General features: G+C 33.0%; 1 protein-coding gene across 2 annotated transcripts; it reads right to left on the bottom strand.

The window, feature by feature from the left end:
• Positions 1-66: 66 nt before the first annotated feature.
• On the bottom strand, positions 67-27,133 carry LOC133191228 (PAX-interacting protein 1-like). Of its 2 annotated transcripts, none has more exons than XM_061326979.1 (21): positions 27,064-27,133; positions 26,267-26,404; positions 25,832-25,875; positions 25,281-25,341; positions 25,029-25,142; positions 24,385-24,861; positions 22,046-22,282; positions 21,609-21,762; positions 21,406-21,497; positions 20,532-20,627; positions 19,043-19,177; positions 18,241-18,362; positions 17,903-18,087; positions 17,734-17,777; positions 17,511-17,605; positions 15,464-15,560; positions 12,674-12,842; positions 12,103-12,203; positions 3,401-3,535; positions 3,205-3,280; positions 67-2,066 (listed from the first exon to the last, which is right to left on the bottom strand). In XM_061326979.1, the coding sequence occupies exons 1-21, from the start codon at positions 27,124-27,126 to the stop codon at positions 1,984-1,986; spliced, it is 2,718 nt and encodes a 905-aa protein (XP_061182963.1). In that variant the 5' UTR covers positions 27,127-27,133; the 3' UTR covers positions 67-1,983. The 2 variants fall into 2 exon arrangements, with proteins under 2 accessions (XP_061182963.1, XP_061182964.1); XM_061326980.1 differs by having other exon boundaries at positions 24,529-24,861.

Raw genomic sequence — 27,133 nt, 5'->3', positions numbered from 1 at the left:
TTAGATTCAATGTATTAACCCGATGAGCTTCCATATCAGAAAAACTATAATGAACTCGATCAAATGTTTCACATGCTCAACATGAATTTATTCTCATACAAAAGCTTCATGCAAAATATTTGATGTTAACAAAGGAGAAGAACTCATAAAACAACCTTTAAATTATTTTCTTGCATAAAATTTCATTTTCACATAAAACCTCCCAAGAATCACAGTAAATGCCCATTACATACACTGCTGTTATGCAATTGCTGAATATCAAAACCTTTGAACATACATTTTTGATGACTATTCAACTACATGTACAATGTACAATGAAAGAACAAAACTGAAAAAAAAAACTATATAATTTTTTCAACGAAATAATCCTTAAAAATACGGTAATAGTAAAATAAAAGAAAATCATGGGCCACGAATGAATTCCCTTTGGCCACTATACTGGAAATTCCTTAATTTTTTAACCAGTTTGAAATTAAACTTGTCTTGTTGGAAATTGAGATGTAAAAAACACTGTTTTTTGAAAGAATATATTTTTTCTGAAAGCATTCTGTTTAGATTTTTTCTAATTTACTTGTATTTCTGCCAAAAGTCAAAATGGAAAAAAGAAAATTCACCAGATCGATCTAAAAAATGGAGACCAAGGGTAATATAACTGAAAGGAAAAATACATCATATGAAACCTATCCATTACAACTCCTGTCTGCCCAACCGTCAATAATAATGCTTCAAAATTGTGTGCTTTACATTAAAATAATACTGGAGGAAGAAATTTAGATTTCATGGTATAAAAGAAAGAAAATGAAATTATGATAACCATGAACATGATGCAATCATGTTATATACAGAGTAGCATAATGATCTAGAATCTCAAAAGTACTCCTCCATAATTTTTCCGGGATGTAAACCACAAGACTTGCACATTACTTTATTCCTTTAGTATAAATTGTGAAAATTTCCCTCTTTGTGTTCTGCAAAATACCGGTACTCTCTCTGGGCACCGAGTTCATAATCAGCATTTAACTATTCTTTGACATTAAGAATATGAAAGTAATATGTGACATTAATACAAAACTACTTGGAGAAGTTCTGAAGTCTGTAATTTTGTCTTCTTAAATGATTGTAGGTGTCAGAATATGAACACAAATTGTATGCGAAACAGGAAGGAATAGATTTGGGGAGACAAGAGGAGACTGGTAACCAGAACAGTTCTGAGTATTAAATACAGTACACACAAAAGGCGAGAGGGAAGAGCTCAAAAGTAATACAAGAGCATTTGGCACCAAAGGGATAGGTGTTGAAAATGGCCATTTGAACATCGCATGCACATCAAACTGCAGGCAGCATTTTATTCTATAGTAAAATATATGACTAAAAAACAAATTAATTTGCAATGATTCAGCACTGGAAACACACATCTTAGCACAGTCTATACATGGACTACAAAACAAAAAAAAAAAACAAAACAAAAAACAAAAAACAAAAAAAAAACCCACTGGTTTTATCAAGAATATCAAACACAATGACTGCATAGCATGTACAATACAAACAGTACTTTAAATTCATTCATACAACACAAGCACAGAAAATTCTCTGCCTTGGGAGTACATGTATTTCACACATCTGTGGATAAATCATAATGAAGTACAGTGTACATTGTCTTGCCTTACACAATTCATTCCATCAATACTAAATTAAACTACTTAATATGAACTAAAAGGATTCTAACTTACAAAAATTCTGCTGCCTTGTGCATATTTTTTTTTTTTGTGGAGGGGGTGTTTACATTTTTCATTGTATAACAACAGAGCATAACTAGTTCAAATGAGATTCCTGTTTCCTGACAAGGAAATCCAACACATTGATAAATTCTGCCTTTGCTCAAGCTGGACCTAATCACTGCAAACATCCTTTACTGTCCGAAGAACACATTTCACTTGACACACATGTTTATCAGTTTTCTCTGCTTTCACAATCGGTGAGGAATCAATGAACATCAATCTCAAATGATTTATAATCCAGAGTCTGTCTCATAACCCCAGTCAAGATGAACTCTGCATTGTAGATGGCTAAAAATACAGGTACAAAGATAAACTTAAAATGCATAAAATTCAAACTTTTCAGAAGTTTTTTGCAAAATAATTTAAGACAAAGACATTCTATTATTACTACACTACAATTATATAACATTGCAATGATAACATACCGCATAGCGGGTGTAAAATTTGGCATTTAGCTTGCTTAAAGGTATGCCAATAATTTTGGCGGTACCAGGTGTACTTTTTTTGGCAAACACAAAGTTCCATGATGTTGCATATAAGTGGCATTATTTTGTTTCACTTAACAGAAGAGTGCTTCAGGTTAGGTAAGTAAAGAAACACAAGAAACAATTTATTTAACGTCAATATATTTCAAATCTTGAATTAACATCTTGGTGGGTTACGATGGAATCAAATACAGTTAAGTGCAGAGAGGAGAAAATCTTCCAGAAGAGCTTTCAGTGGGATTAAAACCAATATAAAGAATAGTGTTTTTTAGATTATTAACAACAGATCAATTAAAAATATCTTTCTTGTATTCAGTACATATAAGCAAGAGTGCTTATGTGGGCTACTAACAAACCCCTAAAATAAGCTAAAAATTCCTGCTATATGGTACACATTTTTGATCAAATGTGAAATTAGAAGCCACTGCAGATTTTTAATTATTGAATAAAAATAACATAAATATTTCTTTTTTATATCAAGGATATGACAGGTAGAAATATAAATATAAGGAACAACTGTCTGTTTTTTTTTTTTATTTTTATGATGATGATCAGTCTGCTCCTGTGATAACTGCCTTTGACATTTTATGCAAATTATCATGTGAGCAAACTGATACATCACAACATTAAACCCAAAAAAAGTTATTTTTTAAATACATACCTGTGACTTATGCTGACCATCAAATATTGTAAAATCATTTATTTGTGGGGGGTCAAATTTTCATTGTTTACAGAAAAACTACTGGTTCTCGAGATATTTCGTTGTTAAAGGAGAAATTGTACTACAGTATGAAAATTTTCCATTTTGTTAGGGATATGAATTCAAGCCACAAAAAAAAATGAAAATTTAACCCCCCCCCCCCCCCCCCCCCCCGAAAATTAGTGATTACTGTTATAAACCTGAAGGTGAACAGTAATGTGATCTTAAACATTAGACTCACCAATATCTTTGTCCACTAGATCTTTGTACAACATGACGTCATTTTCACAAGTGATCATTACATTCTTCTTATTCCCCTGCAAGACAAAAAGGTACCCAGGCATATAATATTGTTTTATAAATACAAACTGGACTTAAACATGCAGCTTTTTTGATACAATCTGACAATTAAAACTGTAAAAATTTAAAAGAATTACATTTGTATCTTTTTGCTCTAGAAACGTCTGAATGTGTGGTCGCTGTCTGAGAACTTTTCCCCCTGCTGCCTCTACAACCTTCTCCAGATCAGAACATGGTGGACACACACTTGGAGATATATAGAAAGACATGCCCTGTAAAAGAATAACAACATAAAATTACATACAATTCTCAATATTAGATATTTTCCACGAATTTTTTACGTCTTTCATCCGAACACAAAGTTTTTACACTCTCTTTTCTCCCCAATTTATAATTTACTATGAAGCTTAATCCTTCCTATATTAAATCTAATTTTTCTCACTTTTAACTGTTGTTTATTAAAACTAGAGTGTTCCAAGGAATGCATGTGTCTCCTGCTTTGTAGCTTCATTAAAGATGTAAATAAACCTAAGTATAGTTACCGGTAGGTATTTAAGGTAAAGATCCATACCATGCTATAAAAATAACGAAGCTACAGATTTCTGTGAAACTTCTCAGAATTTTAACTAAGTATGTGTCCTTTCCAAATCTGTGTAAATTTTGAGGTCAACCGGACCTCCTTTTGCAAGGACTGTTACTAAAAATAGACATTGCCTCGTGAAATTACAGAAATGCAGTAATTAAGATATTTATGCTAGCTTTCTAAAATTAAATGTAAATGAAAAACTTAAACATGTGAATTATAGAGAAGATACGCTTGTTTAACGGTTTTGTTAATTTTTTAATCTGCTGATCCACTTTATTGTACTTTTTATGGCGAATTAAACATATTTGGCTCAAAATTATGAACTTCATGAACGGTTTAAAAAAAATGCTGTTTGATATTCTGAAGACAGATTTCTTTAAAAAATTAGCATGTTATTTTTCAATGATCCTTCCGTTATGTGGCATAAAAATTAAGTGGGGAAGCGGACATCCAACAAGAAAATTTTACATTTTTAAACCGAATTCCCTGAAAAGTGATTATTTGAAAAATCTTTCTAATATCCATACTTTTAGGATTTTGATGTAAAAATCGTTTTGAATATTAAAATTATCATTAATAAAACAGTAATGAGTATGGTGTAAATTAAAACTTTTCTGTTTAATGCACAGACTGCCAAGCATTAGTTTTCAAGGGTCACAAGCATAATAGTCATCGGGTTCAATGTTCGGAATATTCTTTAAACCGTTATTGCGCATGCGCGAACTTATGTTTCGTTTGGTGACAGAATCATTTACGATTAATTGATTAAAAAAAAATGGAGAAGTGGCACATTTTACTACTTCTTGTCTCTATGTAATACATTTTTCGATATTCATAGATACACATAAGTGGTTTGTCTGCCACATCTTTTTAACGTCTGGTTTCATCACAAGAACAGTTCGGGTTCGTCTTAGTAAGGTACACGTTGTTTATCATGTTTTTATCCATACAAATACAGATAAAGTCTATATAAGTGGAGATGAGTATATCCAGTGTTTCCACTTTGCATTGTATGTTTGTTTAAAACATCGTGTTTATAGGAGATCGCGAGCCTGGAAGGCTGAAATCCTACTTTTAAGCTAGGGACACTGAATGATCGAGATTTTACTTACATAACTCAATCTACTTGACACAATCTTAACACCAAGCTCCATGGTTGGTGACTAGAATGGCATTGTGAGCATAATTACTAAAACTATGTCATTTAATAAAATATGAACACATTCTAGGGTGACATGTTTGAGTAATCTTATATACTCATCTAAAACTCTCTCAACATGCTCAAACCCTTAGTTTCATATAGTGACAAATTGTGAGATGTGAGACACCAGCTAGTTTATATGAATATTATGGTGCTTTTATTGAAAATAGGAATCAAGAATAGAAAATCATTGAAAAAGAGAAAGAAAAGTAACACTCATCCTAAGATGATCTTTAAAATTCTGTTTTATATGTTTACAATCATAATTACATGCTCTATAGATGAGTATGTGTTTACTGTTTCTGTATCTTTTAAATCAATAAGGTTAAATTAATTAATAATATATGAAGGAGTTCATTATTATAAGGGTGAAGTAATGAGATACACAAAAGCTAGAGACAACTGTAAGTCATGTAAAAGTGCCCTTCTCTTGCACCCCTCCATTTTCAGATCCTAGCCGGAACATGTCGTTGTTGATTGTGTACATAATGAAAAAGTGAGGATTTTGTGTTTAATCCAGAAGATTCTTGGATTAAGATCTCAGTAGATATAATGTTCTTAGTTAAAATTATAATTTGCTATGGACTCAGTGAGGGTTTGTTCCATGACACAGATTATTGTACATGTAACTGGTCTGAGCTGATGAACATCATTATAAATACCCATGAGAAATGGTACATGCATTATGAACATAGTCTAGATTTTAAAAAAATTAAACTCTTTCTTTTGCTCTGTGCCTAAAATTAAAATATTTAATCAAGTTTCTCTCAGCATCAAATCTCATAATTGTTCTCGGAAAAAGTTAAGCCGACCAACAAAAACTATGTACTAAAACCTGTCAGAGAAATTAAAAAATCTTTTAAACTTTATAAATAAATATCTACATGCATTCTCAAGAAAGAGAAATGGAGAAATATCAAAGTATTTTTTTGTCCAATTATGTACATGTAGTACATGTATCTCATTGTAGTGATGATCATTAAATCAAGTTCATTAACTTTTAAACTTTATAGAGTAATTTTTAGAATAAAAATTAAAGTAGTTTAGAATTCAGCTTGTTTGTGCAAGTCTTCATGAGTATCAATTTCCTGCATAATATTGTTTTCTTAAACCCTATTGAACAATTACACCAACAAGAGGCCTCTGGGCCTTGACAGTCACCCGAGTGTCATGAATTTTGCAGGATATGACCACTTTAATCACACATGGCACAAAAAAAATCTGCCTTCACATGACAAAAATTTACAAGTTTGGAAAGGACTCTTTATACATTTGGGGAAAAAAGATTGGTTAGATATGGATTTTGTATGCTGGTCTAATACATTATCTGGCTTTTGGAACTGTGTTGCACAGTGCAGAATAGGTGTATATAATATTTAGCTTAATATGATATAAAAAAATTATTTGTATAGAAAAAGAAAGTTCTGAGTAATCACTGGGTAGGTTATGTTATTTTTCTACAAGTATCTAAAACCAAGTTTAACATGCACAAAATAAACTTGATATAATTGTCCCCTGCTTTCACTGAAAGTGGGGATATTAATTTGGGCTGTGCATCTGTCCGTCTGTCTTTCTGTCTGTCTGTAACACTTTCGAGAAGCCTTTGAGCTTTTGCATTGAAATTTTACTTAATAACTCTCTGTGGCCCAAGGAAGACCCTTATTGATTTTGAGGTCAAAAGGTCAAGGTATTTTGTTTCTGCGCAATATCTCAAGAAGCCTTTAAGATTTTGCATTGAAATTTTATCCCACAACTCCCTATGGCCTAAGAAAGAACTCTATTGATTTTGAGGTTCAAAGGTCAAGGTCATACATTCTGATTGTGTGTAAAAATTTCATTTCTGAGCAATATTCCAAGAAGCTTTAGGGCCTTTGCAATGAAATTTTATACCGTAACTCCCTATGCTCTGCCCATCCCTCTTAAGGTGTCCTGTTTATAATTGTTTGCAAAAGGGGGTCAAACGCTAAGGACAAGGTCAAGAGTTCAAATATATTTATACCAAAAGAAAAGTTTTGTTACAAGGAATACACATGAAATATTACAACCATTATGGCTCCAACCAATCAAAAGTTACAGGCAAGGTTAAAGTTTTTGCTGACAAACAGTTTAACAGACAGACAGGGCAAAAACTATATTCCCCCGAATCTTCAATTACAGGCCAATACGGGGGCATAAAAAAATTCAAAGACAGTGCAGTATTGATGAATACATATCACTGTTGCCTATTTAAATGAGAGAAAATACATGCAAATAAATGTTCAATTTATTAATCTTGGCCTAATAAATTGTTAAAAATGCTTAAGTTTATCACATATAGAGTAATATGATGCAGGTTTCAATTTAAGGTTTATAAACCCTCTGCTCACTCATATAGAAGAATATTTATATTCTTTCATATTACAATATACTTTAATATTATTTATATGTAATAATTCTGAAATAATTGTATATGCCCCCCGAGGGCCCTTAATTGGTGAATAAACATATTAAAGTGTGCATATAAAATGTTTCTTTAATGCTTATGATTTTCCAAAAGAAATGTATTTGTTAAGTAAAATACAAACAATTATCGCATAGCTTGTTAGGTAGGGGTGAAACGATACACCTCCTTCACGGTTCGATACGTATTGTATAATTTTGTCTCGGTTCGGTTATTTTCGATACGATACATTTTGATAGAAGGAAACAAATTCAACGTTGTTTTATGCTTTCTTTTTCTAAATCTAGTCACATATTTTACGAGTTTTATTTGCAAATTGACTAGAAGAAATTGATTAAAATTATTTGACTGTCAAAAATTATTTTACAAGCTATCAGTCATCAAAAATTTACGTTTTCTATACTTATTTATACTGAGTAACGTGTTACACCTTATCTCAAACCCGACTGAATAACGATCCCGACCGAAAAATGAACCGAACCGAAAATTAGAGATTTTGCACCGTGTATCAAACCGAGAAAAAATACCGCGGTGCATCGATACCGCGGTGAACCGTTTCACTCCTATTGTTAGGCAAAATTGGACAAAAAAGACACTTCAACTTCACAAATTTATAAAGGAATAATAGATATTTATGTCATTAAGAGATATCTCTCTTATCAGAGTACATATGTATCGATGAACCTTACTTTTAGATCTGATGGCAGATCACTCTTACTGTATGATGGTACCATGGGATTCAATATGAACTCTAGTGTAAAGTATATAGGGGTCATTAAAACACATGTACATATAGTGATGATAATGTATTTTTGTATGCTGCATGATATCTTATAATAATAAGTGCAAATAAATACTTGTATATTCAAAAATAATAATTATTAATAAAAAAAAATATCAAACTAATGGTTTTTACTTAATAAAATGAAAATCGATGAAAGTTGCTTTTGAGAAACAAAACACTGTCATAAATTCTGCCTTAAATAAAGCATTTTTATTCTTTTAAAATAACTTTTATGAAACATTATTAATAATTTTTCATTCAAATAAAAAGTCACACTCTTTACACAAATCCATGAAATCTAAATTGAAATTGAAGTCTTTTTTTTTTTTTTAATGAATAATGATTAAGAACCATGCTTGAACAACCTAATTATATAATATTATAAACCCTCAGAATGTCAAAAAGAGTTGAATTTATCCGATTGAAATTTTATCCCTTCATCGCACTTTTACTTATTCTTTATTAAATCACCCATTATGATCTCATAGGCATTCCTATTTATTATCTAATCCCTTCTTTGTTACTGTCATATACTGAGATTTGTGGGTTCAAGTCCCACCACACTTATACATAAAATGATGATCTAGAATATGAATAGTAAACTAGGGATCCCCATTGTCTTATTAGCTACTAGTATCTATATTATACCATTCTGTGAATTTGTGTGCATGCATCTCTTTCATTTACAGAGTTTAATTTACATAGACCTTTACTTTCTTTCATACAATGTTGCTAATGTTGACTGTCCTTAACAATAGTATACGAAACCAGGGGTTGAAATATACGGTAGCCTGATGCCCGGGGCTAGTCATTTTAAGACTCGGGCTAGCTAATTTAAATGTAATGATAGTCCGTTGGACTAGCAGAACAGAAAAAAAAAATCTCATCAGTTTACTTTTCTATGTAGACTGGTTTCTTTTGAATGAGAACTACATTGTAGTTTAATTTGTTTCTGTCACTACAGCATTTGAAACTTTAACTTTTGTTTTCATTTTGCATAAAAAAAAAATTGGGCTAGCTAGTTTGAGGTTTGGGCTAGTAATTTTTTACTGATCAGTAGCCCCTGGGCTAGTGGGTTTTCCAGGAAAATTTCAACCCCTGCGAAACATTAAAAAATCAAACATAGGATGGAGGAAACAATTATATTTTTTTCCAAAGATATTAGAGTCTGGAATGTGCCTTATGAAACATCAAGAAGACTTCAGATGAGACTTTAAATCAGTGAACATTCCTATGCATTTCTCTTTTTTTTAAATTTGCTTAGATCTACCCAGTGGAAGAAGAGATGAATTTATACTGAAATATGTATACAATTCATGAAATATTTAATACACTCAGACAGGTTTGCCCAGTCAGTTAATATCACTTATGAAATATTATTGTTTAATATATATAACAAATTAACAATGGAGAAATTGCATGGCTGGACCAGGAATCGAACCAAGGACACCTGTCTAAATACTAGTCAGGTGCACTAATACACTACCCACAGCACAACAAATGTTAAGGTTAATGTGCACTAGCTTTAAAAAGTAATTTTCAAAATCTTCTGTATGTTGTGTATATTAAGGAAACAATATAAAAAAGAATGCATCAATTTCCTTTCCTACTTTAGATGAAATATAACATTCTGATTTTATCAAGAAATATTCAATGGTTTGAAGTGCAAGAATACCAATTCTACTACGATTATTGCCGAGATCAAAGACATGCCGCGGACATTATTCTCCAATAAATCACGAACGTCATCAAAAAATTATCAGATCAGGAACACATGTCAAATCTGTACAGTTGAAATAAATATTTCACTGTATAATCTAATACTTATTTAGACCACATCGATGTGTCGTCTTACGCAGTCTAAACGTGTGTATTGCCTGAAACAGCTGATAAATATCCGTTTTTATAGCCAAGTGGGGCTGTTCTACGGACCTCCACACAACATTTACACTCCCGTGATTTTACTGATAAATCAATGAAATAGACAACTGGTTTTGTTATTTTTCATTCATAAAAATTAATCAGTATATGTTACAAGCAAATTTATAAATAATTAAAGGATATTTTTAATCCAACAAAAGCTGAAATCGTCTGCATTTTATGCAATCAATTGACCCTCTGGTGTTAAATGGAACAGCGAAATTGCGACATGATGACCTAATTCGTTTCTCTATAGAGAAAACGATCAACTGTATTTTAGAGCCGTTAGTAGAATAGAAATAAAGTCCTTGTTGTCGTGAATGATGCAGGATAACCTCCTCGGTCTCGAAATGTTGTCTGAAATATAAAAGCCTCGGCTAACGCCTCGGCTTTTATATTTCAGACAACATTTCTCGACCTCGGAGGTTATCCTGCAACATTCACGATAACGCGGACTTTATTTCTTAAATAACATTATTTGTGCAGTTTTATCTATTGCAAATTAAGTTTTCGATAACTCTAATTTTTCAAAACCTGAGTCTATCTCTAAGGATGATTTTCGAGGATGATATCATAATTCCATCATATAACGTGCAAGTACCCATTATTGCCAAGTACCCATTAGGTCCCTGCTTGTAGAGCATAAGCAAACGATAATGACATTCGACAAGAGAACCATTTATTTGTTACTCTGTATTTCTTCAACTTACAGAGACAAAAAAAGCGACCCGATTGTCGAAGTCTTTTTGTTATCTTAATTCTCCTCGAGTCAACCCATGTCATCTTTGACTTTGTTGTTAATCAACTTTCGGTTTGTCGTAATGGTAAACAAAGCATCCAAAATTCAACTCTCCTTCGGTCATGCATTCCGGGAATTACCGTACAGCGTAGTTTTCTGCCTTTTTTCGAAAACGAATTTACCCTTCTTATCACGTAAGTGATATTGACGTCTGTCAGTTTGATATAATAAGCGTCGGGCACGGGCTGACGTAATAACGTCACTGACATGAATAACGTCATACAGCATTATTTTATGTGGTATGGATCATTACCTTAATTACTACTATGATAGTTCATGCAGAAAAAAAGCATCCAAGCATAGTATAAGACTACGATAAAATCTGACAATCAAAGAGAATATGATTCCCAACCTTCAAATGAATAATTAAATTGAAATTATTATAAATAATTATTTATCATTTTACATGTATAATACATGTTTTAAAGTCTTTACTCCAATTGTCAGTCTACACGATCCATTGTGGGGTACCTATCCCGATGTATTTTCAAAGTATTTAAATATCAGTTTGTGTGGTAACTGAATATCATACAGTTTCAAAGTACAGTATCATCAGCTCATAAACATGTATAAATGCTAATTATCAACACCCCACCTCTCAAAATTCAAAAGACTTGAGTTAATAAATTAAACTGTCCGGAGTGATTTTTGCAAAGTAAGTCAAAGGTCAAGGTCAAATGAATTGTTATGCTAGTATTTTTTATAATGTTTTATGACAATCAGTGCACATGCTAAATAGCATAGATTTACCTCTTAAATGTCAAAAATATGCTGTATATATTGGCACTATTAACTTTTGTAAAGTAGGTCAAAGGTCAAGGGTCACAAGGTAGGTAACCGTGGCAATTCATAAAAGCCATAGTGCCAAATAGTGCATAATATCAAGTCCATATCTCTTACAGTTCTTGAGATACAAGGTGTGACAGATGGACAGACAGATGCCGGGTAAAGTGATCCCTGCTCTGCAGGCGACACAAAAAATTACCCGAAATTGTTTAATGACGTAAATGTCCCTACTCATTTTTTTTTTCATCACACAGCACCTATATTATTACATGATGTCACAACACCACTTTTTCACCAAGACATACTGTATCACTGAACTTCACCTCAAAGAGCTTTTTGGCTTGAGCACGCTTCAATGAGTCTTCTAATACACAGTCCATTGCTTTCTCTGTTGCAGAATCTTTCAATCTGTATGGTGTTTCATCTATTAAAAAATAGATTTTGTGCTGAAGCCTTTGAAATAACTGAATTCCAATGCATTTACACAGTGGTTAAGAAATTTAACATATCAGATATCATACCCTATAAATGGAATTTTAAGCGAGATGCAAATTTACCGATTTTTCCTAAAAATTCAGTATTTAATTTTAACAACAAGTAATTTTAGCAATAATATGATGCATTCAAGATAATGCCCTCATGTGGGAATAAATTTTTAGCGATATTTAATTTAAGCAATCTCAACACCCTCGCTAAAAATGCCAAAATTGAATCCTTGCTAAAATTTCTGCTTATACGGTATAGTGAATCTGGAACATCAGACAGCATGTATAGTACACACAGAACGATAATTCAGATTTTTTTCTTGTTCTTGGCCATAAAGTAATATTCAGATAATTTTGCTTCTACAAGCCAAAGAGCTGAGTGCTTATAGAAAGAACTTGGATAGCTTACCAACAAATGTTCCCTGAGCCATGCATGCATCTATCCACTCCTTAGTGATGACGTGCTTACAAACATTGATGGCAATGAAGAATTTCATGGTTCTGGACAGGGAGGGGGCCACGAGGTGTGTACAGTGTCGGGGGTTCTCTGTAGAAATCCCTCCTAGCTGACTGACAATCTATAGTGGCAATAAAAGGTAAAATGTTTACATGTACTGCTTTGTCTTTTGACGATTAATTAAACATACATTCTACTCATTACCCTTAAGGGATTAACACTTCACATTTCAAAAAGAACACCCAAAATATCTATTTTAAAGTTAATTAAGTACAATCTTTTCTTATCAATTTCAAAGATTAACTTGTGTACAAATGGGATGGATTCTCCAACACAGGTATAATCAGAAAAAAGTATTATATCAACTTTTCTTATTAATCCAAAGATTAATTATGTTCAAATGGGATGGATCAGGGCTGTCACTGTTTTCCAAAATACCGTATATACTCGCCTATAAGTCATTTTTTTGGGGGAGTTAAATTTTGGTCCAAAACTCTGTGTCAGACTTATAGGCGAGTAATAGAAAGATTGGTTTTTTTCTGGACGACGAAAGGTAGTATTTCATAAACATCCCCCCCCCCCCCGATTATTGTTGAACAGTCTTTATATATTGAATCATTTAAGTATTCTAAGATTATGCATATAGTACACTATTTATAATTTTTAATAGTTCTATTTTTATCTTAAGTGTGCGTTACTTATTTATTTAATGATTTAAAATTAAATATCAACGTCATTTTAAAAAAAAAAAAACAAATTGAAACCGGGTTAAAACATCAGTGCATTGATTTGAAATTGTCAACCAATTCAAGCAAAAAGTTGTACCGACTTATAAGCGGGTCAATGGCAAATACCCAAAAATAACTGCCAAAAATACAACTGACTTATAAGCGGACCGACTTATATGCGAGTATATACGGTTACCAAAAAGTGCAGTCCAAGTTGTTCAGTTATTCTAAACATGGGCAAGTATCCAAAATTAAAACTATTCATATCTGAAAATGTACATGTAAACTCCTCCTGCACATGTACATGTATAAACGCAACACATACAATTCACTGATGGTACCATCATGTCACATTATATGGAGTACCAGATTTAATGACAAATTCTGGATAACAATGATCTGATTCTGTTTTTTAGTAAATAAGTTACAGTCAAAACTGTCTTAGTGGCCACTCGAAATCAACGGCCACTCGCGGTCAGCGGCCACTTTCAGTTCCCCCCGACGATTTTTCCTATACATTTTAATTGGAATAAATGACCACCAGTGTAACACGGCCAGCAGCCACTCAAATCCTCACCCACAACCATATTTACACTGTAATAGGCGGCCATTTTGTCCACTTCCGCAATTCTATCACGTCTTTTAAACACATTGGCTTGGATAATTATATGCTCATTGGTCAACTTTAATCTATTAAAGCAATTAAACAAATTAGATACGCTGAACTCTGTGTTAATGAAAAAACTATATTCTCCTGTAAGACCATCTGGTCATTTTTTTTAAATAACAATAATTTTTCAAGACCGACAATTGAAAAATGAAAAGAAATAATTTTCCTATTGCCTAAGAAATTAATTCTTAAAGCTAGATTTTGTACTTTAGGATATTCATACATCATTACTTAGAATGTTCACTGTGATACATATATTACCTAATACAAAGCTACGATATTTTCACATCTTTTAAATTTTGATTCCATGTAGAAGCCCTAAATGCTACTCTTGTGAAAACAACGTACATTATTTGGCTTGATTTTCCCGTGCATTTCACAATCTGTATCAGGAGACGATTGTTTGGGTGTTGGAAGATTAGTTACGGTCTATTGCACATAATACCTGTGCTGTGAAATGATTTCAAACTGTGTAATACAATACACCTTTCTGGTCAACTGATCTACTTTATTTGTGTGTCTGTGAAAAACAAAGAAATTCTGACAGCTTTATACAAAAATTAAAATTTACCAGACTTTAATAACTTCAGCAAGTAAGTTAACTGCCTATCAAACAAGTGTAATGAGTGGGGTGGGGTGGGGTTGTTGAATTATCACTGTTGATCATTGCTTGAACATATGAAAGATAATTTTTAAGGGGAATTATTTATTGACAAATTCTTACTGAAAAAAATTTCTATGCTTTTTTTACCATCCTACCATTTTTTTTTTTTTGTGCTGGGGGGGGGGGGGGGGGGGGGTTAAAAAATAATATAAAATTTATAGTGAGGCACATGTATATTTCTTCAAATGACAATTAATTTCAATGTAACAAAAGCACACTGATGAATGTATGTAACTTTTAACTGACATCTATGAACATAAACAAAAACATTTTTGGAATTCTTTAAGATGTTTAAGATTCTTTAAGATTTTTTAAATGTACATAAATAATATATATACACATGAAAAGCATCATTTTGTGAAATTGATTCGATTTAATCTCTGATTATTTATTAATTTAACTGTAGTGTTAAATGTTGTTCATTTATTGACTGACTGGCTATTTCCAGGGGAAACTGGAATAAGAGGCCACCTGTCTTAAGTGACCAGTTTCCAAACTTCCCAAAGGTGGCCTCTTAAAACAGGTTTGACTGTACTTATTTGCTGTCTTTTGAAGTAAGTTATGAAGTGCTTTATTTTCAAAATAACATGCCAGTCCATTCTGCCCTGACTCTGTATAAGATAACACTTTGTCTCAGACACACATGTATTCACGTATAGAATGAAGTGTTTTATATTTACCATTTGCAGCTTCTTTACTTGTCCCTTAGGAAATCCTGTAAAGATTATCACTGGCTGTGATGTATTCTGTAAAACACTGGGATCATCTACACTGATTCTGAAACACCAAAAATACTCAACATTTTATACTGTTTGTTAAGATTTACAGGTACATGTATTTTCCACTAAGATTTTTAAGACAATTTCTTTCATTTTTGCAACACCTTATTTCACGACACTGTTATTTGGTATTTATAAGCGAGACAATATTTTCACAAATTTTGGTCATTGGTCTATATGATCTTAATAATACATGTATCAATATAAGCCAGAATGAAATTTTTGTGAACAGAGAGTTTCATGTAATTAAGAGAAAACCAAAAGTCTTGCCTGTAAAATTTGATTAACTGTTAACACACAGTTATACATTTTTGTTTCTATACAGCAGATTCACTAATGTAACACACTTTTACATTCTCTTGTTTTCTTTACAGCCAGCTCATTTATGTAATACATTGTTACATACTTTTGTTTCTTGTACTGTAAAACAAGAAAATTTGGCTCATATATATTTTAGTGCAAATGCAAGTGGGATGCATTGGCGCAAAAAAAATTTAGTGCTTGCACTTGTCATTAAAATATATAAATGTGATATTTTTTCCTTTGATCCAAGCCAGATTTGATTTTTTTTTTGGTCACAAACACGCAAACACAATAGCATTCAATGATTGATTTCTAATCACGTACACAGGTAAACATGTTCACTTTTCAACGCTTTGGAGTTGCAAGCACATGGACGTGGCTCGATGTGGATTTTAAACTTGTGAATGTACTTCAATAAATGATTGTGGTGTGTTCACACATTTTATTCATATTAAAACCATGCATGCATCGAAAGAAAGTTACTGGTAAACATATGTGGGTATTGTCTGCAAGGTAGGGGTGAAACGATACACCTCCTTCACGGTTCGGTACGTATTGTATAATTTTGTCTCAGTTCGGTTATTTTCGATACGATACATTTTGATAGAAGGAAACAAATTCAACGTTGTTTTATGCTTTCTTTTTCTAAATCTAGTAACATATTTTACGAGTTTTATTTGCAAATTGACTAGAAGAAATTGATTTAAATTATCTGACGGTCAAAAATTATTTTACAAGCTATCAGTCAAAAAAATTTACGTTTTCTATACTTATTTTACTGAGTAATGTGTTTTACCTTATGCCAAACCCGACTGAATAACGATCCCGACCGAAAAATGAACCGAACCGAAAATTAGAGATTTTGCACCGTGTATCAAACCGAGAAAAAATACTGCGGTGAATCGATACCGCGGTGAACCGTTTCACACCTACTGCAAGGTCGATTGCCCTGCTTGATCACATTTTTCACCTCGAGACAGTAGATGATGGACATGGCAAAAAGCCAAACTTTGAAGGTGCTAATGATAAATACTGCGTAACGACTAACAATACTTTAATTAATAGTTTGATTAAATAATTCATGATTTGGCAGAACTTTCTCGATTGATCCTACAGTTCACCAGTGCAAGTGTGTATACAAAAATACAGCGACCCTACGACATTACATAATGGCATGTTCCGGTTTACATGTACTTAAGCGATTGCTTTGTGTTTAATATTTAGAAATCCATTAGCGCATAATAAATTTTAGCGTTCAGGGGCACTTGCGCAAAAGGCGCTAAAATTAGTAGTGCGCCATTTTCTTGTTTTACACAGCTGGCCATGGCTCCCTAATGTTATGCATTGTTGATACTTTTGTTTCTTTACTTACTAGTACTGTATAATATATATACATAGTTACATACTTTTCTTTCTTTACAGCCTCTTATTAATGTAATGTAATACATAGTAACACATGTATAACATACTTTTGTTTCTTTACTTACTAGTACTGTATAGTATATGTACGTAGTTACATACTTTTATTTCTTTACAGCCTCTCATTAACATAATGTAATACATAATAATATAGTTTACAGCTGGTTCACTGATTTCTTCAATCAGTGAACATTCACGTAATGTAATACATAGTAATATAACATACTTTTGTTTCTTCACAGCTGGTTCATTAATTTCCTTGTTCACCTCATTCTCTTGACTCTGTAGAGCTTGCCGGGCTTTCTGATTTGGCAAGAATTTCTACAAAATATTAAAACAGGATTCAACTAGCTAGCAATATTTCTTCATCTATATTTCTCCTCTCTATTAAAACAAGTAATGCAACCTTCAGTCAAAATGAATTTCAAAATGCTGAACACTTAAAATACCTTCCATGTTTCTTTTTGTATCTTTAGAGGAACTTGCCAACCCACTGTAATTGTAAAAAGAAAGCTTAAATGTTTGAATGTGACAATTTTCCACTTCATCAAAAATATCTAATCTTTAGACTTAAAACATGAAACCAGGCCTGATAAAGGCACTACTGACACGGCTTACCCATTAAATGTAGGACTTTGGATAGATCTAGATTAAACTGGTTCTCTTGTCCTAGTATCCGATATTTAGGATTGACTGGCAATTTCAGAGCTTCCAGATGCCCTAAAACTAGGTCACTTAACCACTGTACATTCACCACAGGGATTTTCCACTCATTGGCTTTGTCAAATTTCTTCCCATCAGGCCTGTTATGACATTTAATAATAATTTTTTATGTAAACCAAAAGGCAATATGCAACTATCAGTGTAAAACTTTTTATTATCTTTTTTTTTGCTGGTTTATGGGTTGTTTTGTTTTCAAAATGTTTTAAGTACAAAGACTTCTCATTTCTATTTACCTGCCACAAATGACTGCTGAGTTCCCGTGAGTCATATAACCAGTGTATTTAGCTCCTATGGCGTTGATCATCTGTTTGACCCGAAGACGCTCCTCCCCGTCAAAGTTTGTTACACACAGAATCTATAAACAGTCATTATAATCCTAACTTTAAGAATTTCTAACGACTGATGAAAATTATTTAAAACATTTTCCTCTCTGTTAATAAATGTTCTTCAAAGTTAAAAGTACACGTTAATAAATACATATGTTACAAAAAAAATAATTTCTGACATGCATAATGCCAAGATGTTTTAGCCAATGCTGATGATAATTTCCAATCTACCATGCATTTCTGGTGATTTTACCTGATAACTCCGGGTTTATTCTCCCCATATACAAGACGATAATTTTCATTCTACCATGTGCATGTATGTATCTAGCAACTTGACCTAAATATACTACGGGGCTCATCCTCCCCACTGACAAAATGAAGACAATTATTTTCATTCTACCCTTTACTTCCTGTAATTTACCTGATTACTGCAGTGCTCATCCTCCCCTATAGATGATAACTTTCATTCTACCCTGTACTGCCTGTGATTTTACCTGATTACTGCAGGGCTTATTCTCCTTATAGATGATAACTTTCATTCTACCCTGTACTGTCTGTGATTTTACTTGATTACTAAGGGCTTATCCTCCCTATAGATGATAACTTTCATTCTACCCTGTAATGCCTGTGATTTTACCTGATTACTGCAGGGCTTATTCTCCCCTTAGATGATAACTTTCATTCTACCCTGTACTTTATGTAATTTTACCTGATTACTGCAGGGCTTATCCTCCCCATAGATGATAGGAAGATGGAGGGCCTGCCAGGGGGGCAGCATCTTCTTCTTAACCAGGACATCATTCAACCAGAAGGCTGTCACAACTCTTCTTTGGTCCTTTAGAGCCTGTAGATAATTCAGTAGTAAACATAAACAATAAGTAATGAGACTGCAATTCCATGTTCTTGCTAAGATACTGCATTTTAAATTATGATCTGTTCCTTTAAACTCATTTAATCGAGCCCACTTGGTAAAACAAACATGACTTGGATAAATCTGGACTTACACAACCTACTACCACTATACTGTAAAAAATAACTTCTTAATTTGAAAATATGAAGCTCACTTCGAGAAAGTTTTATTTAATCATACATGTATTTTATTCCAATATATTATAAAGAATCAACCCTGACTTGAATCTATGTTGCATAACAATGACTCATTTGTATCCCTGTATTCTGAACAAAAGAATTTTTAATAAGTTTTTCTTACTGTGAAATCATGAATTTTAATGGGGGTTAATTTTTGTTGTTTTTGAGGTATGAAGAGACTCAAGAATTCATGTCCACCACGAAATGTAAAATGTCATATACATAACTACTAAAGACCTCTCCAACTACTTTACAGACCTGTTTACCCATATTGTTGTCTTTCAGTATTTTTTATTAGATTTGTCAGTGAGATTTGGCATTTCCCCATAATATTTCACTTTTCATCGATTGTATATATATAACTGGAGAACAACTACATTTCTGATTTCCAAAAATAAACATGGTCTAATAATGTTCAAAGAAAAAGATAATACCTTGCTTTCTTTCGAGGGGTTTCTGTCATTTTTAAACCACTGCATTTGGCAACCCGAAATCACTTAAGTGTTAGAAAATTTTCTCTTTTTTAGCAATTAAAGAGCGTCAAACTGAGACACCATAACGAAAACTAGCTGCTAAAATCCAAACGAAAGGATTTTCCGATTTCCATATTTTCATTATAGCAAAACGTGAGACGTATTTTGGACACAAAATCCATACAAAATATGGCGAAATCGTAAGAATAAACAGGTCCGACTTTATCAAATCCCCACAAACCAATATTTTTCCTCAAACCTCGAAAATTTGACCCCATGAAAATATGCGGTTTTACAGAATATATTTTTTTGGTTAAAAAAAAAGGAGGCTCTTCTTAGTGGCCTCCCTTGGTGGCACTGGATCAATTCTGAAATTCTTATAAAGTGATACTTGAAAATTAAAATTAAGAATATGAAAGGGATTTTCTTTAAAATTGATATTTCAAATTTAAAGTGTTTTCTTCAAGACAATGAACAAATTCTGTCTCAAGTTTAAAACTGCTTCATGTTTAAACACAGATATGTAGATCCATTTGTCAGCCCATATTTACCACCTATGTTCTTTGGTATCAATGTCTACATACTAATACATTTACTGTTTTAAATTTGAGAGTACATATGTCAATATTTACGTACAATATGGAAAACATCAGTATGCTGAGTGGCACACAGAAGATGAGTGACACGATTGGAGTAGGCGGGGTCAACTTGGCCTCCATGCTGTTCAATCACCTGTCAAGATAAATGTTTTCCTCATAAGAGCTGAAATCATATATGTTCAATAAGATGTAACGTTCATGTATATTATCATTAGAAAAGCATCATGCATTATAAGGCACATTAAATACTACATGTACACTATATTGTCCTGTAGGAACGTTACAAATCCATTGTATGTGTTTCATGCCAATAAACAGATCTTGAAAACTTTCCTGTATTTTATGTCATTAAACAGATTTTGAAAATTTCCCCAAGTGGAAGTCAAGAATGAACAAGAGCAACACAACTTTGATTACATACCGTTAGAGCTGAGGCTAAGAATAAAAATTATATTTTTGCATCACTATGGAGACCCTATGAAATTATAGTCCTAGTTAAAATTATAATTGTCCTACGGACCCTGTTTAACAATAGAATTCATTCCATGTGTTGTCAGTGTTGCAAAATATTCAGGGGCAGATAATTCTAATCTACACATTTACTACGAATAATCAAGAGAGTTCTTAACATCAACATTGCACTTAAATTCGAAGCGAGAAAACACTGTTGCGGAAATGAGTAGAATTTTTTCTTTAAATGGATTTATTTTTTGGGTAAGAGACATATACAAGCTCAAAAAGGTTTGTTATGACTAATTTGGTAGTTATTTTTAATGTGACTCCTTTTGTATTCTTCAAAAATGTTTTGGAGTGGATCTGCTACGAATTGCTACATTTTAACTATATGGGACGTATTCCAACTGGTAAGGGCTTATCCCGAGACACAGTTAGATTATTCTAATTAATGTTACCTTCTTCCAGTTATCAATTTGTGGTTGTCCAACAATCTTCAAGTAGTCTGTGATATAGAACACACAGCCCAACAGACACATTTCTGGTGGTACTGAAAACCCACATAATAATCAATATACAGATATTCAAAAAAGTTTAAAAAAAACAAAACTGATAAAGATGTAGTAAATATATTGTTTAAATATGGTATTTGAATAATTACAATTATCTGAAGGGTCATGACCCCAGTAGGTAGCTGGCATTGACAATGGGGGGCGGGGCTGACTCTGCTGATTCATGGTTGGAGGAACATAACGTGGTGGGGGAGGCCTATGTCCAGGGGGCATGGCAGGGTTAAAGGTCATCCTCTGGTTCATCTAACAGAGAACATTCTCATTATTAATATATATATATACACACATGCTCAAAGATTTTTCTTATATAGATTCTGGCATTAAACCAGCATATGGAAATGAATTGTACTGGATTAGAATATTTCAAACATGTAACATGAATTTTGATTTTGTGCAGACAGTATCTATTTCAGACTATTTGTCAAATAATCATAAACTGAAATTTTATTTTCACATTTTCACTTCAATATTTTTTTTTTGTTGAACAACATGAACATGTACCATGTTAACAGGGAGACATTCTGACCTTGTTTGGACTTGGAATCATTCCTGGCATATGTGGGGGTAGTTCTGCTCTATTGGTAATGTTTCTGAGTGGTCGTGGCATGCCCATGCGCTGCATTTCAGATGGTAGAAAAGATGGAAGTCCCAGTGGTGGCATCTGCATGTAAGGGACCTGGGGAATGGGTGGCATGGCCCCTGGGGATCTGGCAGTATGAGGCTGGGTCGTCCTACCTGGGGATTTCTGCCTTGGTCTAGTTCCCTAAAAAGCACGTAGAAATACTATTAAATTTAGTCTTTTTCCTACAAGATAATAGTTCTCTTTTTTTCATGCCTCAATACCAGTACCAGTTAGTTTCTTTCAAACACTGCAAAAATAAAGTATTATATATATGATCACAATTGTTACAGATAACCAACCAAATTGAAACAAGTTGTAATTGAGAAAGTTACTGTCTGAAGAGGAAATCACATTCTGGATTAGTAAATCTATTGGTAAATTTCTATGTTACAGGTTTGCAACAATTAAAAAAAAACAAGATGTGTTTGTGAAACACTGATGCCCCCAAATGGTAGCTCATGGTCAAGGTTAAAAGTTTTCCAATGTTAATCAAACTGTAAAGTCAAGAGATCAAAATTGTCAGAAGGAATCGTGAGCAGTATGAAAGCCCTAGCACAAACCATTCAGAAGTTATGGCAAAGTAAAAGGTTTTTCCAAAAGTAGGCCTAACTCCATGGTCAAGGCCATGGAAGTAAAAATCTTGGTACCTACAGAAAAGTCTTGTCATAAGGAATACATGAGTGAAATGAAAAAAAAGCTGTAACACCAACCATTCAAAAGTTATGGCAAGGCACAAAGTTTTTGTGAACAGACAGCCAAAAAACTATATGCCCACAAATCTTCAATTCTGGGGCATAAAAATCTTTAATTTGGTCAGTGCCATTCATTTGAAGAATCACTGGTCAGTAACAAGGAAGTTATATTTGAGAACTTTCTCAAAAGGAAATTTTAACAAATCAAATACATGTATCATTTTGTTTTATACTCCCCTCTCTCCCCCTCCCCATGCATTCCCTACACATTATATCAAAACATCTACATGTACAACCTGATGGTCCTCTCCTCTAAAAACTGGCATCACATGAACTGTCAGCAAAGGAACTGAGTAGTACAAGGGAAGATATTCATAATTTATCTAGTCTTAAACAGTTTATAAATTTTATCTGACATGTACAGTATCTTATCTCCTACTTCTACAGGTTTCTATTCATGTTAATATAAATCTTTACCTTTTAAGTAGAGCAGTTTTAATATTCACAGTTTGTCTACAAGAGTATTCTGATTTTGTAATTTACCTAGTTTTACAATTTCCATTCTAGATTTCTACCTTTTTCCTTTTCTAAATTAGTAAAATATTACTGGTAAATATGCTGGGTGTTTGAGACAAAGGGTCACTCAATTAAATATATATATGGTCACCGATCTTTTTTGCCTCAAATCAATTTAAACCAATCAGACAATAGTCCCTATGGGCCACATTGCTCACCTGAATTAAATTTCTCATGTCTTGACTGGGTCTAACAAAGAAAACTTATGTGTGAATCTTCACTACATGAGCAAACTAACTGTATAATTTATTCCTCTGTAAAAGAAATTCATAAAAGACTTTTGCCATGTATTTCTTTGGTAACTTTGATGATTTTTAATGGATCTATGCTATTTTCAAATTTTTCTAATTTACTACACAAGTAATTCATTTTTTAACTTACTACACAAGTAATTCATAACCCCTTCCTGAGAGAGTATGGCCTTCTTTACATAGGACTGAATCCCTTTTAATCCAGGATGCTTTGGAAACAGTTTTGTTTGAAAATTGTATCAAAGGATTTTGAAAAGTCAAAAATGTCTATCCATCATACAATCATACAATTTTGAAAAAAATGTGTATACAGACACTTTGATCAGAAAATCTCACTTGTGCTGCTTGCACAGCTAAGCTTAAAATGAATCTATTTTAGAGTCCTTAAATTCCTATTGAAATTGCCAAATAAATCCCTGATAGATTGACCAGAAATTTGTTGGAATATACATGTAAATAATGATAGGAGCAATCAACCTTTGCTTATTAATTTAGCAGGGAATTACATGACAATTTCCTTTCTTGCATTTGATTATTTATGCTCAACTCCATCCATATTTTTCATTCAATACAGGAGAAATATATGAATGTACAATTCACAATCATTAAATATTTCTCTTTTGAATTTTGAGTAACACTTTTCAAAGTAGAAAATAGAGGCAGAAATAAACAATGGACCATGAAGAACAGGCATGCTGCATGCAAACATTGCTACCCAGCAAACCTGTATACGACTGCTGACCATTTGGGCCAGTGCTTGTTTAGCATTAGCAGTGATCGGGGACGAAGACATTCGGGCCTTGTGACTTCCGTCTTCAGCAGCTAGTCTCTTCTCTAAAACAGCTGCAGCAAGCTGCTGAGCAATCACCTGATTGGCTGGCGATCGGCCGACACCCACATCCTGTTTCTGATGTATTCTTCCATGCTGTTGTAATGCCTGGGCCTTCAGTTTTAGTTTGGCTTGTTGTTTTGCTTGTTCTTCCTGTTGTTCTATGTCCATAGGTGTTGGTTCTGGAGGGGTAGAACTGGTGGTGGGAGGGGGAGTGAAAGGAGGGGTGGCAATTTCTGAAGGTGACTTCAGTAGACTGGGATGGTAAAGCTCTTCATCTTGGCACTCCTTCTTTAATAATGTATCTGTTACCCAGTCTGGACATACAATCTTAATAGTTCCTTCATGCTTAAGTGCTTCTTCATACTTAGCCTTAAAAAAAAATTAAACCAATATGAAAAATTTTAAAGACTGCATTATGTTTTAAAACATGGAAAGGAATTCATTTAAGAATAAAACAATTGATTTACTGACAAAGAGTGAAAGACTAATGTTTAAAAAAAAAAATCTGGATGCAAAAGTAGAACAAACATCTTTACCCCTTGCTTGTCTCCAGTTATTAAATGAGTGCAGTGTTTATCCAGGGTTCCCTGACACTTTCCTCCATTGGTTGTTAGCATGGCCCAAAGTGCATTTGTATCCTCTTGACTCAACTTGACAAAGATAAAATTAAAACAAATTAATTACCTCCAGTATATACGATACTTTACCATGCATATGAATATGCAGATTACAAAACATTATAAGTAAAATTTTATTAGCAATGCACACCCCTTTTTTAAGATACACACCTGAGAACAGCAAGCAACCACTCCACTGAAGATCATATCCTCTGGACTAAACAGGTCTAACCTTCATTATGTCAAGGACTGACAATGAACATAAGGTTTCAATGAAATAGGGAAAGATCTTTATTTTGTTTCCAATATATACAATGTGTAAATACATGGCTATGTCTACAAACTTTCGCTACACACATGGCACAGTCTGTTAACGATATATTTATTTCAATGTGCTGGATAAAAATGTCTAATAAGGGGCATAATTAAGAAGCACATCAAGGGTATAATGTATAAGATACACACAGCTTAATATAAAATCAAAACATAATAGCATAATCCCAAAAAATACACATTCTAAATTTACCTCTGAGCATTGATCATGTTGATATGAAAATGACTCTAATATATATTTAGATGTAAATTGTTGACACTTGTCATAAGTATGAAGGTGTCATTGTGCTTATGAAAATTGATTCTTATTTTAAACTCATCAGTGGTTCAAAAATCTAGAATTGATTACAATGTAACATGTAAATGAATTTCATTAGAAATAAGGATACTCTAGCTGCTTCTTACACAGAACAGACATCCTGACCCAGCTACTCTGTAAACAAAGAGGAGGTTTAATTATACAGCCATGATTAGCAAACATATTACATCAGCTGAAAAAAGAAAATACACAATGCATTTTTTTTTTATTTGATGCTGTGCTTTTTGAAATACTTGTGTATTATAGACATTTTCTGGAGCTAAAAAAAAAATTAAAAATACTTTAGAGTTAGTTAGCTGAAATTTCATTAAAAAGATTGCTTGCAACTGCAAATTGTGTGATGTACTTCCTCTATTTGTTAGTCCTTTACATGATTTTCAGAAATAATTTCTCACGCCACTGGTAGAAATAAATATAAAGCTCCACATACTCCAAGTAGATTTAGGAATAAAATTCAGCCTTTCATTTATTTGCCCTCACTGCTAAGTTGCGAAAATTTACTTACCGTAACCACAGGAAGTTCAAATAATTCTTTGGCCTCAGAATACTCATTTTGTGTACAGTCATCTGCAATAACATGACTGACCATTTCACTAAGATAGCTGTCTTTTTTGGCACCTCCATCATTGAGCAAATCTATGACCTGCAACAATAAATACATAACAAAACTTAAAATGTATCTGTAGAACATAAATTTCCCACAAAATGGTACATTTGTTTTGATTAGAAACATGACAACAAACTTTGTACGGATTTATACATTTAATTCATATACCAGTACTTTGTAGCTTGACTCGTGTTGCTGTTTTATACATGAAATTACAATGGAAAGAAAAGCAACATTTTATATAAGGCTCCAAGGGTAAAATTTAAGCATTATGTCCTAGAAGAATCATTACTTGACAGATCTGAGGCGGTGAGTCAGTAAAATGTGGGAAAATATAACGAAAACAGAGGTTGAAGCGAGTAAGGGGTCCAAAATGGCGTCCTCCCTTGTGTTGGTTAGTATTACCGTATATGATTTTTTTAATAAATAATTATTACACGCCAGGAGCAAGCCCCTGTGCTGGACACAGAAGGAGTTATGGAATCTTGTGTATTCTCCAAAATCAATAAAAAACAGGTCCGAACTATTATGGAATATGCTACATTGCTGACTGCAGCTATACTGCAGACATTTTTCCTCTGATAAAAATATATCCCTAAGACACATGCAGATTCAACTACAAAGAGTGATGAGATTAATCCTTTTCTTTTTCATATCTAGATCCCCGATGATTATTTTCTCAAATTAATGCATACCTTCGAATCAATGTCACCTACAGTGTAGTAGGTGACATCTTTAAACAGTGGCTCAGTGTCCATCTGAAAA

This window comes from Saccostrea echinata, unplaced genomic scaffold (assembly GCF_033153115.1).
Source record: "Saccostrea echinata isolate AGI-Se365-2 ecotype Australia unplaced genomic scaffold, CSIRO_AGI_Sech_v1 ptg000023l, whole genome shotgun sequence".
Lineage (NCBI taxonomy): Eukaryota > Metazoa > Mollusca > Bivalvia > Ostreida > Ostreidae > Saccostrea > Saccostrea echinata.
This window is presented reverse-complemented; position numbering and strand designations above follow the sequence as displayed.